Genomic DNA, 18,907 nt, shown 5'->3' with positions numbered 1-18,907 from the left:
ATTTAGACCTTCTGTCTGCAAAAAAAAAAAAAAAAAGAGAGAGAGAGAGAAGAGATTCTTCCTTGGGATTTTGATGGCTACAACTCAATTCATACCACTGTTATGAAAGAGAGAGCAGTTTATACTTAAAAATCAACAAATTCAGGGGCGCCTGGGTGGCTCAGTGGATTAAGCCGCTGCCTTCGGCTCAGGTCATGATCTCAGGGTCCTGGGATCGAGCCCTGCATCGGGCTCTCTGCTCCACAGGGAGCCTGCTTCCTCCTCTCTCTCTGCCTGCCTCTCTGCCTACTTGTGATCTCTCTCTGTCAAATAAATAAATAAAATCTTAAAAAAAAAATCAACAAATTCAAATGCCTGGATTTTAGAACTGTTAACTCATGTGAACTTGCATTTATAAAAATGAAATTTGGTATAGTTTAGGTAAATATTCTGGCTTGCCTGTTTCTGAAAAATTCTCTTGTGGAAGGGATTTTCAGAAAGAGAGCAATGAAGATAGTTTGAACATAACATCTTCATATTTTAAGCCCAGGCAGGGACAATTTTACCGATGTTATTCTTTTTCCTTCACAGAAATAAAACAATGAAGATGTGCTTTACTTACTGGAATAAGCATTGGAAATTAATTCTTAAGTGTCATTACCAAACACATATGCAAACATTCTCTATCTATCTATCTATCTCTCATCATCTATTTATCTATCTACCATCTCTCACTCATTTTTTCCCCTCTCTACTAACCTATCCATTGCAACATCTACATTGCGGGGATTCCTTAACCCTTCCTGTGAGAAACATTTGCAAATTCCTTTTATAGGAGAAAATAATTCCGACTATGAACATAAAGCTGTGGCAAGCGACCACCATCCTGCTGTGGTGGAAACGGCTTATCACCATCCAGTCCGTTAGGGCCAGAGGTGACTCTGGGTTTCACTCCTCTAGCATCTCACTGCCTTCCCATTGTGGGCTCTGTAGGGACAAAGCAGAAGAGACTTCCTTTTTCTGACAAAAGAAAATGCCTCTCCACAAGATGAATAAATGGATCGAGAGAGAGGGAGGGGATCCCTAAGGGCTTACACGTGGTTTGCTGACACGAGCTTCTCTTTCCTTCGATTCTCTTCTCCTCTTGCCCTTTACTAGCTCTGGCTTCCCCTGTGGCTGCCAGAGCCAACTATCGCAGTGCAGAGGCAGCCTCTGGAGGGGAGGGCCGTGATTTTGAGGGAGGAGAGAGTCAGGTGGGCAGCTGGTGGAATGATTGTCCCGCTGCCATATGCCACTGTTGGGGCTGTCTAATTTCTCTGTCATGAGTGATGAAGTCATTTTTACAACTTAATGATGTACCAAGGGACCCAGAGGGCTGGCTTGTGCTTGTGTATTCCTTTTTAAATACGGGAATGGTGCGTCAGATGTGACAAAGGGAGGCGCCTGGGCCCTGATTTGATTAGATTAAATAGATTAAGCAGCTTGAATCAGTTTATTTCTACAGACCCTCTTGGACAGGATTAGTGCCACACCTGGGGTGAGGAACACTAGTTCCTGTTAAGTGACAAGCCACTGTCCAAATGGAAATGGATTGATTGATTGGGGGAAAATGGATATCATCTGTAGAAGTGACAAGTCACCAGTGTTCCTGTCACCTCTACCAGGCAAATCCTTTTGGGGTGGGCTTGGTAGCTGAGGGTGTTTGTGGCCGTGGGTCATGGAGAAATAATGGGACTGAGAATTTCACAGCTAACTCACCCTGGAGCACACGGAATGTTAATCACCAGGCAGGGGAGAGGCAGGTTTTCAGCAATTGCATTTGCTTTTCCAAACAGGGACACTGTATGCTTCTCAATTTTGAGAATCTGTTTAGTAATATAGAGCCTCCTACCGCACTCACACACACACACACACACACACACACACACACATACACATGCATACACACCTGTGTCCTTAAAGTCATTCTATGTAAGAGAATATAATCATTTCACAATGGAAGACAAAGAAGAGAGAGAGATAGTGTGTGTTTTAACTTAAAAATAAGCAAATTGAATTCATCTCAATATGTAATTTGCTGCAGGGGAAATCATGAGGAAAACAACAATTTCAAGTAGCTTTCAAGTGGTTCAACATTTTGAAAAGCCATCTTAATAAGCAAATGGCCCTTATTTTATTTCACAGAGATTATGATGTCCTTTGAGCGATGGAGAGCACCCATCAGTTTCTAATCCTGTTCTTAAGGCATTTGAAATGTTAAGATTTGTCGCATTTACTTTGCATGTTTCTTTGTCTTTTTTTTTTTCCCTTGGCTCAGTTACTGACACCCATCTCTGACTTATGTTCACAAGCATGGGTTTTTCACGTAGAACTTTAGCTGTCAGTTATATAAGGAGAAGGACTTGAGGCGAAATGAACTATCATGCTAGCTGAGATGCAACTTGCCCTATGGAACGTCAAGCTTGGCGATATTTATTTAACTAATAACTTTATGATGGCTTAATTAATTTTTCATGAAAGAAATGGTTTAGTTAAGTTTATTGTTGAAAATTTTTGTGTAATTTGTTTGTATTTTCAGTGATGTTTTATTTTTGTGGGTAGTACTGATATGAATATATTGCTTGATATTACCTATATTGATATAAATAGTGCCTGGTATTATAGAGAACTTAGATTCACAACTGAGAAAGTTAAACTATATATATATAAATATATACATATATATATATTAAAAATAGACAAATATTTATTTGGGAAAATTTGTTTCTAGAAAATGTGTTTTTTTTTTTAAAAAATATTTTATTTATTTATTTGACAGAGAGGGATCACAAGTAGGCAGAGAGGCAGACAGAGAGAGGGGGGACGCAGGCTCCCCCTGAGCGGGGAGCCTGACATGGGGCTCAATCCCAGGACCCTGAGATCATGATCTGAGCCGAAGGCAGAAACTTAACTCACTGAGCCACCCAGGCACCTCATGAAAATGTTTTTTGCATAATTGTTCTTTATTTACCCATACATTATTCGCCTTTACTTGGAATAAGTGGTGGATCAGACCATAAGTGAGCTTCTTAACTGACATAGATTATAAAGCAAGCAAACAAAAAAAAAAACAAAACCCAGAATATAAATCAGAAATCAGCTTATTTTTTCAAACATGTCATTGGTTACTTATATTGACTAGTCTTAAATTGCTATTCTATAATTGACATTCATGAAAATATTCTCAAATAAACTACATTATTATTTGATACAGCATTAAACTTAACATTTTGCCTATTGAAAAACATAGAAAATGTACCTGAGAAAATCCACAATGAAATTTCAAAAGAAAAAAAAATTGTAAAAATGAACCTAAAAGCAGCATAGATGTTCTTCTTAGGCCTACTTAAGTCAAGCAGTAACAAGATCGCTTAATTTATATGATGGAATAAAGGACAGTATTCTCCTTCCCTGTTGTTAAGAAGAGTCTAGAAATCTAGCTTTTAGATTAAAACGGGGGAAAACAAAGCCAGCTCTACTCAATGGAAACCCAGAAGCGCTGCTCTAACCAGGCACAATGGAGAGGGATGAGTATCAGGAAAGCTTTTCAGTCAACGTGAAGTAGATCATTCAGGGATAACATTTCTACCTCTCCCTAAATAGTACATTTGTACTGGGGTGGGAAGAGAGAGAGAGGATATGAGTTATAAATTGTTTTCTTAATTGCCTTAGTTCCCCATTTCAGGAAGCAGATGAAATTAGAATTGAATACAATACTAAATACATGTATTGCCAAACTTTTTATGTATAGCCATCATCTTTCTTTCTCATAGAGACTCTGTAAGGCAGACATTCTTAACACTTGTTTTACTGATGAGAGAACTGAACAAAAAAATAGTACCTATTTCCTCAACGATCACTAGCTGATAAGAGGAAGAGCTGGGCTATTTACCCCAGTAGGTCCGATTTCAAAGGATGTGCTTCTTTACTAAACACATTTCTCCTATAAAATAACTTTCTCTGTGTTCTTTAGAATATTTATTTTACAGTCCTTTAAAAAATTCACCATATTAATTAGTGCTGGGCTAGGCTCATAGGAAAGAACATGAATGTGGAATAATTTATAATATGTTTTGCATGATTTTGGTTTTTAGATGAGCCTTCTAATCAGGATAAACTTGGAAACCTATTATGGTAGAGATTGCTTTCAGAGCTGCAGTGCTATGAAATGCAATTATGTGTCAATGTTGGAACAGTGCTAGAGATAATGAAACTCACAAGAACTGTAAATGTTTCTTAGTATATAATCTATTTCCTTCTACCTAGATAATCAAAAATATATTCAGTGCTTATGTCTGTCTGTTGTTTGTTTGTTTGTTTTTGTTGACATCAGGCCAAACAAAACTAATGACTGTCAAGTGTAATATAATATACATGATGATGACATTAAAAATTGATAAATGGTGGGATTCTTTCAGAGGGCAATATGTCATCTCTGAAGCATTACCACCTAATTTAATTTTGAATGCAAAGCTTTAGAGACCGTGGTTTCAAAGTCTGATGAGGATGCTGGGATAAACAGAGACTGTGATGGCAGTGGGTTTCCGGAAATTTTGTAGTGTTGTTGGGAAGGCAAGGATGAGGTCAGACCGGGCCAAGTACTTGAACCCAGCAACTCTCCCAAGTGAGGATTTATTCACAGGAATACTCTACATTCTGGTCCATGGCTGCCATCCTCCAGTTATTTTATGAGAGTAACTCAGCTACCTAGGATTATTAGGATGCCCAGAACAGTAGTTCATCCCCACTAAAAGCGCAAGAACAAGGAAATGGTCAATTGATTGAAAAGGATATCGGGATAATAAAGGCTGGAAGAAGAAAGATCTGTTATCACCCACATCTACCTCGGGAAGGGAAGTTAAATTGCTCTAAAGTCTTCATACAAAAGTAACTGGGCGGTTATTTTTTAAAGATTTTTATTTATTTATTTGACAGACAGAAATCACAAATAGGCAGAGAGGCAGGCAGAGAGAGAGGAAGGGAAGTAGAGAGCCCAATGCGGGCTCAATCCCAGGACCCTGAGATCATGACCTGAACCAAAAGCAGATGCTTAATGACTGAGCCACCCAGGTGCCCCTGGGTGGTCATTTCTTTTCTTTTCTTTTTTTTGGGGGGGGGGGGGGTTGGTCATTTCTTAAGAGCATATCATGTATAAGACATTCTGTAAGCATCATGGGGTTTGAAGAAGTGAAATAAAGACCTGGACTGTGTTCCCCACAAATCATGCTGGGCGGTAGGGGAAAATGTGCCCTTGAATTAAGTCTTATAAAAGTAATCTACAGTTGCTTGAGGGATATCTGAGAGAAAAGATTGGCCAAAAAAAGAGGTGTGTGTGTGTGTGTGTGTGTGTGTTTGTGTGTGTGTTTTGGTGGGTAAGTAGTAGGGATAAGGGTGGTGGTGTGCCAAACACCAAGACACACATAATTCATTTGGACAAGGCTGTACATTAAAAAAAAATCTTTTGTTTCCTGCCAGATATTTTAGACGGCTTGCGGAGGCACGGATTGAGAGTCTGTTGCAGTTCAGTACACTCAGTATGCCTTCAGAATGGGACATAGAATTTTTACTCTATGTCTTCATGCACTTTACACTGATAGAATTTCTTTCATTTTATTAAGATTGTTATTTATTTATTTATTTGAGAGACTGAGCGAGAGAGAACACAAACTGGGGGGAAGGGCAGAGAGAGAAGGACAAGCAGACTCCTCACAGAGCAGGAACACAGGGCTGGATCCAAGAACCCTGGAGTCATGATATAAGCCAAACCAGAAGCTTAACTGACTGAGCCACCCAGGTGCCCCTAAGCTGCTAGAATTTCAAGATGACATGAACAACGCTGAATCTGTTGTTATAGAAGCAATACTATTGGGGTGCCTGGGTGGCTCAGTGGGTTAAAGCCTCTGCCTTCAGCTCAGGTCATGATCCCAGGGTCCTGGGATCGAGACCCACATTGGTCTCTCTGGTCAATGGGGAGCCTGCTTCCTCCTCTCTCTCTCTCTGCCTGCCTCTCAGCCTACTTGTGATCTCTGTCAGTCAAATAATAGATAATTTTTTTTTTTAAAGAAGCAATACTATTTAACCAGGGCAAAAGCATGCTGGGAAAACAAAAGGGCAAAGAGTAAGAATTCTCTGAAAACTCAAATGACTGTTGGGGAATTCCTGTATAATGATAGCTGATATTTATAACACACTTACTATGAACCAGGTACTGTCCTTTTCATAACTGATTCATTTAATCTTCACGATAGTCCTTTGAAGTATGAAAACTTATTATTTCCATTTTACAAATGGAAAAAAGTAAGGCTTAGAGAATTTAAGTAATAACAACTTGCCCAACATTATACTTAGAAAGAAATTACTGTTGGAATTTGAATTCACATACTGTAACCACAGTTTTTAGTCTTAATATTATAGTGTGCTGTTTATATGTCCCTAGGAGAAATATGGCAGCTGCTCAGGCAATTTGGCCAGTGAGGGCAGTTGAAATTAGGCCAGACTTCACTTTGGATCTTGATCCAACCATCTAATTATAATTTGTGCTTTATAAGGAATATTGTGCCTTTTATCAGGTGTTTCCATTCCATTCTCCCCCTTCCTTTCTATAAATAAAGGTAAACCCCCTTTTCCAAGTATGTCTACCACTGTCCATTTTAGGGTTGTCCCCAGTCCTGCCCCAGATCTGTCCTTTCTGTGATGTCTTGGGGGAATATCTAGCATAGTACTGCTAAACCAAAGATTCCCAGGTCAAAAAAAGTAATATCAGCATCATCTGGACTAGTGAGAAATGCATATTTCCAGGCCCCACAAAAACCTCCTGAGCAAGAAGCTCCAGTGCCTAGCAATCTGTGTTTGAACAAGCCCCTGCAGATGATGATCATGAATGATGAAATCTGAAATCCCTGTGCTGAACTACATTATATTCTAGAACTTGTATTCCATACTTCGTTCGATATCTTCCACTTCTCTTTTGAAAGCTAGACTTTGCTCATAAAAAGACAAAACTCTCCCTATATAAGCTTCACAATTCAACGACTTTGAAACCTAGGACAGGAGAAGAATCCTTTTTTTTTTTTTTTACTCCTCATTGCTGCTATCATCAATTATTCAACATGTTTTTGTCTTCCCAAATGGTTGCCATTTTTATCTGCTGCTGATGGCACTGTATGAGTACTAGTTCTGCTGCCATTACAGTAGAGTAGAGCTTAGCAGATAAGCATCTAGGATCTATAACCAGACCAAGTCAATACAAACCACAATTCTCCACTTAGTATCCATGTGACTGTAGCAAGCTATTTAAACTCACTTGCACTTAGTTAGTCTACTTATGAAATAAGGACAGCAGTAGCTGCACGCTGATATTATTACGAGCTTAAAATGAGAATCTAGAACAGTGACTGACACATGCTAACAATTCAATAACCATTGGCGATTTATTATTATTCCTACTTGACTGACTCACATTTATGGATTTATTTTTATGTGCCAGGTGCCTTTGAAGTGCATCATTTTGAGTCTCACAGCAATCCTATGATGTGTAATAGATGAATATCACCATTGTACAGATCCTGACACCCTTTAAATGCTTAGGCTTCCCCAGGCTTTCTTCTAGATGCTTTACTTATAATAACACATAGGTACTGCTAATAGCCCCATTTTGCAGACAAGGAATGAAGCATGGTTAGTTAAATAACTGCTCGAAATCACTCAAGTAATAGATAACAGAAATGAACTTCAAAGCCAAGCAGCCTAGCCTTAGTCTCTTGATCATCACATGGCTCTGCCCTTTTTATAGGCAAGGAATCAGAAGCTTAGAGAAGTTAAATAACTCTCCAGTCACATAGTTATTGTGCCATGAAACAATGGTCTTATAAAAATTTCTGTACCGTATTTGTCACTTCCCCCACCTCAACCATCATTAGTGACTTTGGTGCCTTGCTCATCTGAAAGCCAGCATTTCACCAAAATTTACATGGATCCTGATCACTTTCTGTCTCCCTGGGCTCCTAGACCCCTCTCCCCTTAATTCTAGTAAGTTTTGTGATTACTTCATCTTAAGGGCTTCTTCACTGTTTACCCTCTACAGTCACTCCAAGTTGCATCGTCTCCAGGATGCCATGAAATTACAGACTCTGCTCTTCCCCTCCTTGTTTAATCTGTATTTCCTCACACCCTCCTCACACCTTCCTTGTTCATAATCTCACTCTCAGTGGTCTACTTCTCTTACTCGGGGTACGAGGTACCACCATGTCCAGGCATTTTAAATACTGATCTAGTTTCTAATATAGAATGAAATCCCGCCCATTTTTGAACCTTTGCTGATCCATTTCCTCTTTTTGGAACTTCTTCCTTATTTTTTCTTTTTTTTTAATGGTCGTCTTCCAAGACCCAACATGAAAGTATCCCTGTGAAGGGCTTGCTTCTTGGTCATCCCAGCTGGAATGGGATGGAATCCCTTCTCTGGCTTTTCATTTGTACTCCTGTTATGACTTTTGGGTTAAGTTGTCTCCTGGTACTTGTCTCTCCCTTCCTTTCTCCGACTACACCCAGGACCATCTTTATCTTTCTCCTGAGTGCCTAATAGCATCATATCAGTGAAAGAGCACAGATTTTCATGTCTGAGAGCCCTGGATTCCAGTCTCCACTTTACTTCTTGCTTTTGTCTTGCACAATCATTGTCTCCAGTTTCCTGTTTGTATACTGAGAGAACTGTGTGGCTCAGAGAGTAGCTGTGAGGATTACATGAATTAATGTAGGTGGAGTGTGTATAGTAAGTGCTTGGTAAGTTTTATTTAGCTCCCTTTTCCTCCTCAGCACCATACCCTACTCTAAATATAGTCTCACAAAGAGTTGGAGTGTGAATGCATAAATGAATGTTGAATGAAGTGGCTGCTTTAATTTTGGCTGTGTGTAGCACAGCAAGAGAAAGTGTGAAGGCTTCCCATACTGGGCAAGAATTGGATAATCAGAATTTTAATTATCTGGGTATTGAGTTGGATAACAATGATATGAAATTTGAAAAGAAGATGAGGTTCTGAAAAGTCCGAGGGATTTCATTTTTAAATAGGAAAAAAGTCAATGCGTTTTTATGATCCAATAGCAACTAATAATGAAAAAAGGGATAATTAAAAGAATTTAAGAACTTAAAAGTAGGAAGCATTTAGATATGTCACAAGATTATATAATTAGAAACACCATCCAGAGCAAGCGTGGAAAATGAACTTTGAAATGATCTATTGGTGTTTTCTTTCAGCAATAGTAGGGTGAGTTCAAATAGCTCTGTGAAGACTATTATTTAAATTTAAAGTTAGAATCCTGAAACGTATCACTAACTGCATTTGTGCATAATCAGATGAAAACCCTAGTAGTAAACCCCACTGGCTTTGGAATTAGATTTGAACAAGGGTTCGTCTACTTGGAACCAAAGAACAGCTTATGCAAGTGTTTTCACTTATCTCAGGCTTAGTTTCTTCATCTCTGAAACGGATGCATGAATCATATCCATCTCAGTGGGTTGTGAAGTGGTTGTGGATTTTATGGCGTGTGAGCTGTTAGCATGGGGTCTAGCAAATTGAAGAAACACTTACTAGATTGAGGTCTAACTCTAGTGGGTGCTCAACAAACAGTTTATAATTGATTCAGTTCTACTGGTGGGTGATTTTGTCACCCAAGGGAACTTTTGCAATTTTTGTGGATGTTTTGGTTGTTATAACTTGGGGGCAAATGCTACTGGCTTCTAACACGGAAAAGCTGCTAGATGTACAATGCCCAGGACAACATTCCACAACCAAGAATTAGCCATCCTGAAATAAAGTTGAGTGGAGGTTGAGAAACCTTGAGCTACAAAATGAGTAAAATCATCTTCCTCTGGCAGATGCACTATTTTAAAACCCTTCAGAGAAAGTGATGGTTGAGTTACATTCATAGAAAATAAATTTCATGCATCATATTTACAAGAAGTTATCATAAAAGAAGACACACGTATTAGATACAACTAGATATAAACCTTATGTAACCCATAAACCTTATGGGTTTTTTTCTTCCCCCTCAAATCTGAGCATGCAAAATTATAACCTGGGTTTCTTATTAAAACACAGATTTTCAGACTTCACTCCCAGCTCAGTCTGATTTGGCCTTCTAGTGTGAAAAATCTGCATTTTTAATAAGCTCTCCAGGGAATTCTGATGCAGCTGGTTCATGGACAACCGTTTATAGGGATTCTTCTGAAGGGCTAAATGGGGCGGGTGCATACCTCATATAAACATTTCCAAAAATCCTGTAGCATTATGTAGCTCTGGTTCTCATTATCTTAAAGCCTGAAGCAGGGTCAGTGTCTTTTCTTATCGAGGATCCCATAAGCAACATGGGATTCATCGACAGAAAATGCAGTCAGCACGAGTTTGGCAGTACCCAGGCAGCCTACCCGTAGGACCAAAACTCCAATGTCATTTGCCCTTCCTGCTTTCATCCTCTCTGTTACACAGGTAACACTGCACTCCCAGAACAGTAAAAACATATGTTCATCTCACCAGCTTTGGGAATTTGCACCATTCACCACTAGGTCCAGGAAACATGCCCCATACACTTTCTCCTATTAAAGGAGACCTCCAAAATGTCCTGGGGTTTGCATAAGAACATTCGGATTGCATTTTTAAGGGAGGTGAAAATTCTTTCGACATAGAAGTAATGATTCATAAAAATGCATTTTAAGTCAATTTTTATAACAATCTTGTGTTCTTATTTATAAAGACAGGTTATGGAACTTTGCCTTTCTTTTTCCGAAAAAAAGTTAACGTCACTGGGTGTGTGGCTTCGTAATGGGAGTAATCGTTTTTAGAAATAGGAAGTTTCTATTTTGCGACACATTTAGGAAATAGGTTATCCTTTGACTCAAGCCTAAAGATACCTATTCAGCAAACAGCACAGAGGCAGAATAGAACAGGATATTTACCTCCTGAGTGTCGACCTCAGTGGTGAGAAGCCACTGAGGACAGGCGGATATTGGGTTACATCAAGTAAACAAAAGTATTTGACCTGGTCGATGATTCATAGAAAAACAGCTGATCCCCTTCAGCCCTTCACAGTCATTTCTCAGATTTCAGTAGCTGATTAATAATGATCAAGGCCCCGGGGTGCCTGGGTGGCTCTGTGGGTTAAAACCTCTGCCTTTGTCTCAGGTCATGCTCTCAGGGTCCTGGGATTGAGGCCTACATCAGGCTCTCTGCTCAGCGGGGACCCTGCTTCCCTGTCTTTCTCTGCCTGCCTCTCTGCCTACTTGTGATCTCTCTCTGTCAAATAAATAAATAAAATCTTTAAAAAAAATAACAATCAAGGCCCCTTTCAGAAACTTCAGTCTTTAACTCTTATCTTTTTGTTTTTTTCAAGATTTTACCCATTTATTTGACAGAGAGATCACAAGTAGGCAGAGAGGCAAGCAGAGGGAGATGGGGTAGCAGTCTCCCCGCTGAGCAGAGAGCCCTATGCGGGGCTGGATTCCAGGACCCTGAGATCATGACCTGAGCTGAAGGCAGAGGCTTAACCCACTGAGCCACCCAGGCACCTCTCAGTTTTTTTTTTGTTTTTTTTTTAAGATTTTATTTATTTATTTGTTTTTTTTTTTAAGATTTTATTTATTTATTTGACATAGAGAAATCACAAGAGAGGCAGGCAGAGAGAGAGGAAGGGAAGCAGGCTCTCCGTTGAGCAGAGAGCCCGATGTGGGACTCCATCCCAGGACCCTGAGATCATGACCTGAGCCGAAGGCAGCGGCTTAACCCACTGAGCCACGCAGGCGCCCCCGCCTCTCAGTCTTTAACTCTTACGCTTAAGTGGACCCGCTGGAAGAATCGGAGCTTCTGTGAGGCAACAATCTTCACCGAATTCAAGGCTCAATGTTCAGCTGGAGAAAACTTGCAGAGGACACACAGCTTAGCTCATTAGAGATAGTGTGTCCCCAAACTTCTCCACAAGACAATTTTTCTAAAGTTCCCCAGTGAAGGGAATATTTTTCTTACTTAGTATGAACATTATGGAAGACTTTTTTAAGAACAAAGTGGAATTTTTGCTTACAGACGTCGCAAACAGTTGTATAATGTGAGCTATAACTCCATTCAGGCGTTTGTTATTTTTTTGACAACTTTTCAGTGAGTATCTGCTATGTGTCAGGCACCGTGCTCTATTAGGGGTATAACAATAGACTTGAAAAACAAGGTCTTGCCCCAAAGCAGCTTACATTGTAGACTGAGATATCAACCCATTGTTGATCAATGATTCAATAAATATTTGCAAATTTTTGTTTGTTTGTTTAAGATTTTATTTATTTATTTGTCAGAGAGAGACACAGAGCTCAAGCCAGGAGGAGGGAGAGGGAGAAGCAGTCTCCCTGGACTGAATCCCAGGACCCTAAGATCATGACCTGAACAGAAGGCTGAGCCACCCAGGTGTCTTAATATTTGCAATTTGTAATTAGATTGATGAAGAAAATAAATATAAGTACATATAACTGGATTTATTGAATCTTTTATTTCTTGTGCTTCAATAATGTAACATTTCAAGATAGTCAAAGTATCTATTTGTAGTAGCTAACTCATCAAGTACAGAACATATTTCTTTCAGGGGAAAAAAAAAAAAACCTACCTTAAAATGCCTATAACTTGACCTGAGAAATTTACAGCTGTTAACTCCTGCTCTTTTTCAGGGTTTTTGGAGCTGCCATACTTCTTACCTCTACTCTGAATATGCTAATCCCATCAGCAGCCAGAGTGCATTACGGGTGTGTCATCTTTGTCCGGATACTGCAGGGGCTTGTTGAGGTATGGAACCCCAGGATGGCGCCATCTTAAGGTCGGCGTGTTACTCAGAACCAGCAGATTATCTTGGGCTTGATCTACAAATAAACATTTTATAAGGTTGTGTCTACATAGTATGCTTCAAAAATTGGAAAATTTAGACATACAGATATTTTCTGTTTAATTAATGCTGAAGTACGACTGTGACTGCTTGCCTCCCCTGCTCTAGAATTAAGTGGTATTAAAGAAATGCTTAATGACTATTTGACTGGGGGGAGAAAAGAAGAACAGGCACTTTGGTTAATGTGCTGTAAATAAAATTTCTGAGTCTGTCCTTTGCTGGTGATAAGCCTGAATTAATACTATTTGGGAGATTAATACCAAATCCTTGTTGGACTTGAATCATGATTTGAGTGTTCACTAAAATATTTCGTTGACTATATTCTTTGGGAATGTAACTCTAATGATTGTCTTTTAAAAACTTCAGATTGGTCTACCAATTGCCCTTCTCTTCTCCTGAAATATAGTGGGAGTAGATAAATCAGATAAAGTGTTATGCACTGAAAACATTCTCCTTTCTCTCCAAAAAGAAAGAGAAGATTGGTAGGATAAAAATATATAAAATGAGTAATTATTTTAAAAATCTTATGTTCTAGACACTACTTTTGGGAAGTGTGAGCTTCAAGAATCTAGCTTTAGCTTCCTCTGTATGGATTCCTTATATGTGGGAATCACTGTGCCTCACAAAAAGGCCTCCCACATTTCTCAAACTATTCAGAGTTCCAGATGAATGGAGTAATAGAGGGTCTTTTTTTTTTTTTTGCCTTCATCAGAAGAAAACTGAAGTAGAAGGAAGACTCGAAGGGTGTGGAGAATTTGGACAGGTCACTAAAAAAAAGCCATGTCTTACCCGATCTGGGCTGAAAGTTTTAAAGTGAAATTTCAGGGAATTAGCAAAGATCTATGAGTAGCAGCTTTTTCTAATGCCTTGGGCCCATTCTGAAGAGACAACGTCAGAGAAGGGAATGTGCTTGTTTTTCAGTGAACCTGTGTCTTTAATGGTGATATATGTCTTCCCCGTCACAGGGTGTCACTTACCCAGCATGTCACGGGATATGGAGTAAATGGGCTCCTCCTCTAGAGAGGAGTAGATTGGCAACCACTTCCTTTTGTGGTGAGTCCTGCATGCAGACAGTTATGGTGGGTAAAAGTTCAGGAACAACTTGGATAAGACCTGGAAGGGGACAAAGCTCACCTCTAAAACCATCTGGAGGGGGTGTGTGTGTGTATATATACACGAAGAAAGGTTTTTGACCACCATTTCAATTTATTTGATTCTTATTGGTCTCCTTAAATCCTTTGTTTCCTCTGTGTTTTATATTTTTCTAGTTCATCCATTTTATCTAAGTTTTCAAATATATTCATGAATAATTTCCGTTATAGTCTTTTTAAATGTATTTTTTTATTATAGTGTTATTATTTTCAGATATTTTTTTGTGTCTCAGGATAAGTAGGTTACATCTGCTTATGTAGTCCTGTGTCCCTGGCTATATATAGAGACATATATATATGTGTTTGGAGATAGAGAGGTGTGAGTGTACATGCACCTGAGTGTGCAAGAGTGTGAGAGCCTACCAAGAGACATGAGATGAGGTCAAGAATTTCTATTGCTTTCACTTATCTATCTCCCATTCTCCCTTTTATTTTAGGTTCATATGCTGGAGCTGTAATTGCAATGCCTTTAGCTGGCATTCTTGTGCAGTATACTGGTTGGTCTTCAGTATTCTATGTCTATGGTATGTTGCATACCACACGGTAAAGTTGAAAGACATGGGTGTAAACTAAAATGGTGAGGTAGATCACTGAATATACTTCTGCATTCGCTCACATTTTTTTTTCCCATTAAGAATCCTTTCCTTATATTTTGAGAAGATTAAGGAAAATGTTCTATCATTATGATTCTCCCTACCTTGTTATTTATTGTTTTAAAAATACAAGTACATTGTTGGTGGAAACTTTATGATATATTTCATGTATTGTCCTTGATCATGAAAAAAAAAAATTAGTTCTTGATTCAAAGCCAGTTAAGAGGAAAGAGCTAGGCAGCACATACTTCTCTTTCTTTGCTACTGTTTTCTCGGCTGACCCTGCCTCCTCAAGACTGAACAGGGATGGGAAGCTGGCAGGGGATAGCAGTGCTAAGGCAACCGTTCACTTTTGTGACAAAGTATTAACAGTCACCTGCGGCAACCTCACATTTTAGTCCTTGTTACTCCAGGATGAAATGAGATGAAGTCCTCAAACAGAAATAAAAAGGACAAGAAGTCCTAAGTCAAAGTCCCTTTCTGTTCACTTTCTAACTAGAACCAGAAAGTTTACACTTGAGAGTACCCCTAGAGTCTCTCTCTAGGAGACTTTTTTTTTTTTTTTTTGCCATGAGGAAAAAGAAATATAAGAAAGCTGGATTCCAACTGATGTGACTGATTTTTTTTTAAAGATTTTATTTATTTATTTGTCAGAAAGAGAGAGAGAGAGAGAAAGCACAAGCAGGCAGAGTGGGAGGCAGGCTCACCACTGAGCAGGAGCCCAATGCAGGACTCGATCCCAGGACCCTGGGATCATGACCTGAGTCGAAGGCAGAGGCTTAACCAACTGAACCACCCAGGCATCCCATGATGTCACTGATTAACACCATCTTTGGACATGGGCAAGAGAATGTGAAATACTAATGACATCATGAGGTAGAATTTTACAGTATATGGCTGCTTCCAAATTAGGCATAATCCACTCCCTTTTCAAAATGTTCTCATCAGAGCAAATTCTTATGTTTGCAGAATATTATTAAATATGCATTATAGCAGGAGCTCTATTCTGGTTCAAAAGCCATAGATAGGTTTTAGATTCATGAATGTCCTAAAGGATAAGCCACGCGTGCCTTTGTACATTTTTTTCCCAGGGAGATGTTTTTCTTAGATTTTAATCCATATCTTTCATTAGATTTTAGAGTCCGTAATTCAAAGAAGTTTAAAGCAAATGTGTATAGGGTATATAGTACAAGTTGGGATGCCCGGACATTAAATCCTCTGATTTGTCCCTTAATTGAATCCATTACTTGATTGAAAATATGATGTGACTTTAAGGTAAGGATATTAATTTCCAGGGGTGCCTGGGGGACTCAATTGGTTAAGCATCCCACTCTTGGTTTTGGCTCATGTTACTATCTCAGGGTCATGAGATCCGCAGCCTCAGGCTCCCTGCTCATGGCGGATTCTGCTTCCCTCACCCTCCCTCTGCCCCTTCCCCTGCTCATGTGCCTGACACGTGCACATGCTCTCTCTCTCTCTCTCAAAATAAATAAATCTTTTTTAAAAAAAGAATATTAATTTACACAAAGTACTCACGAAAATCAATCTCATTATGTCAAGTTGTGTCTCATTTAATATTTACCATTGAATGAAACAAAGTTTAAATATTAGATAATCTGAAAATATCACAGCCCCATAGTACTTGCTTACTTACCATGTGTAACAAAAATTAGGTCTTTGAGCCACGTGCTCAATATTAATATTTCAAAAATTAATAAGATAAGAACTGTATAGTGGCTTATGTTAAAAGAAGATAATGCATATGTAGCAATTAGCTGAATGTCCGGCACTTCAGATGCATTCAGTTGGCAGTGATGATAATTACTACTGGATTACAAGAGCTTTCATTTATTGAGTGCTTATCTTGTGCCATTCATCATACTAGTTGCTTCATGCATTATCTCCTTTAACTATACCTTGCCACAATCTCATAGAAAAGAAATTGTCTCGTTTTAGAGTGGAGGTTCACAGAGAGTCAGTCATTGATTGGAGCACGTCACTAGTAAGTGACACAGCCAGGATTTGAATCCGGGGGAGCCATATTCCATAACCACTATACTATACCAAATTTTCACATACCATCTAACTCCCATTTGTGTTTGCTGTCATGTTGGGTAACGAAAAGGAGCATGGCCCGTGAAAATCTGTGGTATTAAGAAATAATTCTTAGAGATTGAACAAGCAAGAAAAAAGTATTATAGAGATCAGGAGCATTTAGACTGTTACCCAAGGGATAAAGAATAGTAGAAGCCAAAAATGATATGACTAGCCTCTGGGAAACTGGAATGAATCACTTGAAATTCTTTCTTTTATTAATACTGTAGATTTACATTTCACAATAAGGGCATGTTTTAATAGAGTGCTAAATAAAGAAAGGGATGCAAAGAATTGTAAACAGTCTTTTGTGTTAGAATTTATAGCTTTCATTTGCCCAGAGGGATCAATAGGTAATATTATGTACTGAATATAATAATGGTACACAGTCACATAAAGTGTTAAATGTTACTACATTAATTACAGAAGCCCCCCACCCCTGCCTTTTTTATGAATGGTAGCCACCCAAGCTAAAATAATCTAGATTTTATTTAATAATCTCTTTACTAGATCTGGAAGTGCTAACAAGAAAGGGAAATGAGTACTTCTGTTTTTGTGGAAATATAGACCACTCTCATATAGTCAAGGAAGGCAAATAAGAAAACAATCTCCCCTTATAAAATTCTTTGAAGACAGGAATTCTGTCTTGTTCACCATATTTCTCTCACTTAGCAGAGTGCCTGGAATAGTAAAGGCAGTAAGTGTTCGTTGGATGTATGAACATGTCACAAACCACACCATGCAATAATTATCCAATGCTGTGTCTCAGCCTTATTGGAGACAAAGAGATAAAACTACAGGAGTAGCCTTCAGGAAGCTTGGAGTTTAGTGGCATTAACACGAGAAGAACTGAATTGGAGAAGCATAAACTCCAATTCCCATCCTAGAGAATGGGTTTATCAAGAGATCCCTACAGTTTTATTCCAGCAAATGACAGTTAAATGGAGGTATTTATGATAGACTTTTGATTTTCTTCTTTTGACCCCTTCCTTGCAGGAAGCTTTGGAATGGTCTGGTACATGTTTTGGCTTTTGGTGTCTTATGAGAGTCCTGCAAAGCATCCTACTATTACAGATGAAGAACGTAGGTACATTGAAGAAAGCATTGGAGAGAGTGCAAATCTTTTAGGTGCAATGGAAGTAAGAACTTTATTATGGTGTACATTCCTGTTTTTATTCTTCATCTCACCTCCCTTTGACCAACCAAACCATTTTCTGAGTCCCTATTCAACATAACTAATTTGATGTCAATCATGATTGTTTTCTTTTTTTCCATCCATAGTTTCTGACTTAGGAATAATTGTTACTTCCCCCATCTATAATTCTTTTTTTTTCTTTATCTTTCTTAATGATTTTCAAATTTTTCCTGGACCATGACAATGACTATAAACCTAAATAAGCTTTTATAAATGTTCAAATGGTTCATAATTTAAACAAATTCAACAAATATTTGTTAATTTCAGGTCGTAGGAAATGCCAGATCACCTAACACAATCACGAAAAGGGCTATTTTTTGTGTATTGAATTGTCTAAATGTAGCTTTTACACGTGTGTGTTTACACTATAAGTGGTTAAAGAAATCCAAAATCATTAGAAAGTCAGTAGTAGCTGACATAAAAATATTTTTAATGTAATATAATCTTGTTATTGATAAAGTCTTATTTTCAGGATTATTTTTCTGAAGATAAAGTATCATAAAAAATATAACATGGACCCCTTTTCTGATTCTAATTCGATTTCTTGCATGGGCTCTGTGGAGAGAGAAAATGCAGCTCTGCATCAATAATGCAAATCTTTTAGTCTGTGTGACATTAATATATCATAAATATTAATTAATAAATAGCCATTTGATACTATTAAAAATCGGGAAGCAAAATCAATGTATTTAGACAGGCTCCGAAATTCAGCACCTAAACAGTAACTCAATTTCCTTATGCTGAGAGCTGGAAGGTAGAGAACCAGTATCTCCTATAAGTTATGCTTCTCTTTCTTTTGAAGGTTCCTCCCCTCTTTCTAATTAAGTTTTAGTCCAGCTGTAATTCTCTACTTCATTATTAGAGAAGGTCTGTCTTTGACATTCCAGCCTAGGTAAAAAAAGTCTATCTATCACCCACTATTGTTGAGGTCTCTAATGAATAAGAAAAAT

The 18,907-nt window shown here is 38.5% G+C and overlaps 1 protein-coding gene across 1 annotated transcript in view; it reads left to right on the top strand.

The window, feature by feature from the left end:
• Positions 1 to 18,907, top strand: part of SLC17A6 (solute carrier family 17 member 6) — a 43,177-nt gene that overhangs the window by 11,715 nt on the left and 12,555 nt on the right. The window contains exons 4-7 of the mRNA XM_046016266.1: positions 12,713 to 12,827; positions 13,890 to 13,977; positions 14,513 to 14,599; positions 17,759 to 17,901. Of these exons, the coding sequence (XP_045872222.1) occupies positions 12,713 to 12,827; positions 13,890 to 13,977; positions 14,513 to 14,599; positions 17,759 to 17,901 (433 nt within the window). The remainder of the gene's footprint in view (positions 1 to 12,712; positions 12,828 to 13,889; positions 13,978 to 14,512; positions 14,600 to 17,758; positions 17,902 to 18,907) is intronic.

The sequence above is a fragment of the Meles meles genome, chromosome 8, assembly GCF_922984935.1.
Source record: "Meles meles chromosome 8, mMelMel3.1 paternal haplotype, whole genome shotgun sequence".
NCBI classification, from domain to species: Eukaryota; Metazoa; Chordata; class Mammalia; order Carnivora; family Mustelidae; genus Meles; species Meles meles.
This window is presented reverse-complemented; position numbering and strand designations above follow the sequence as displayed.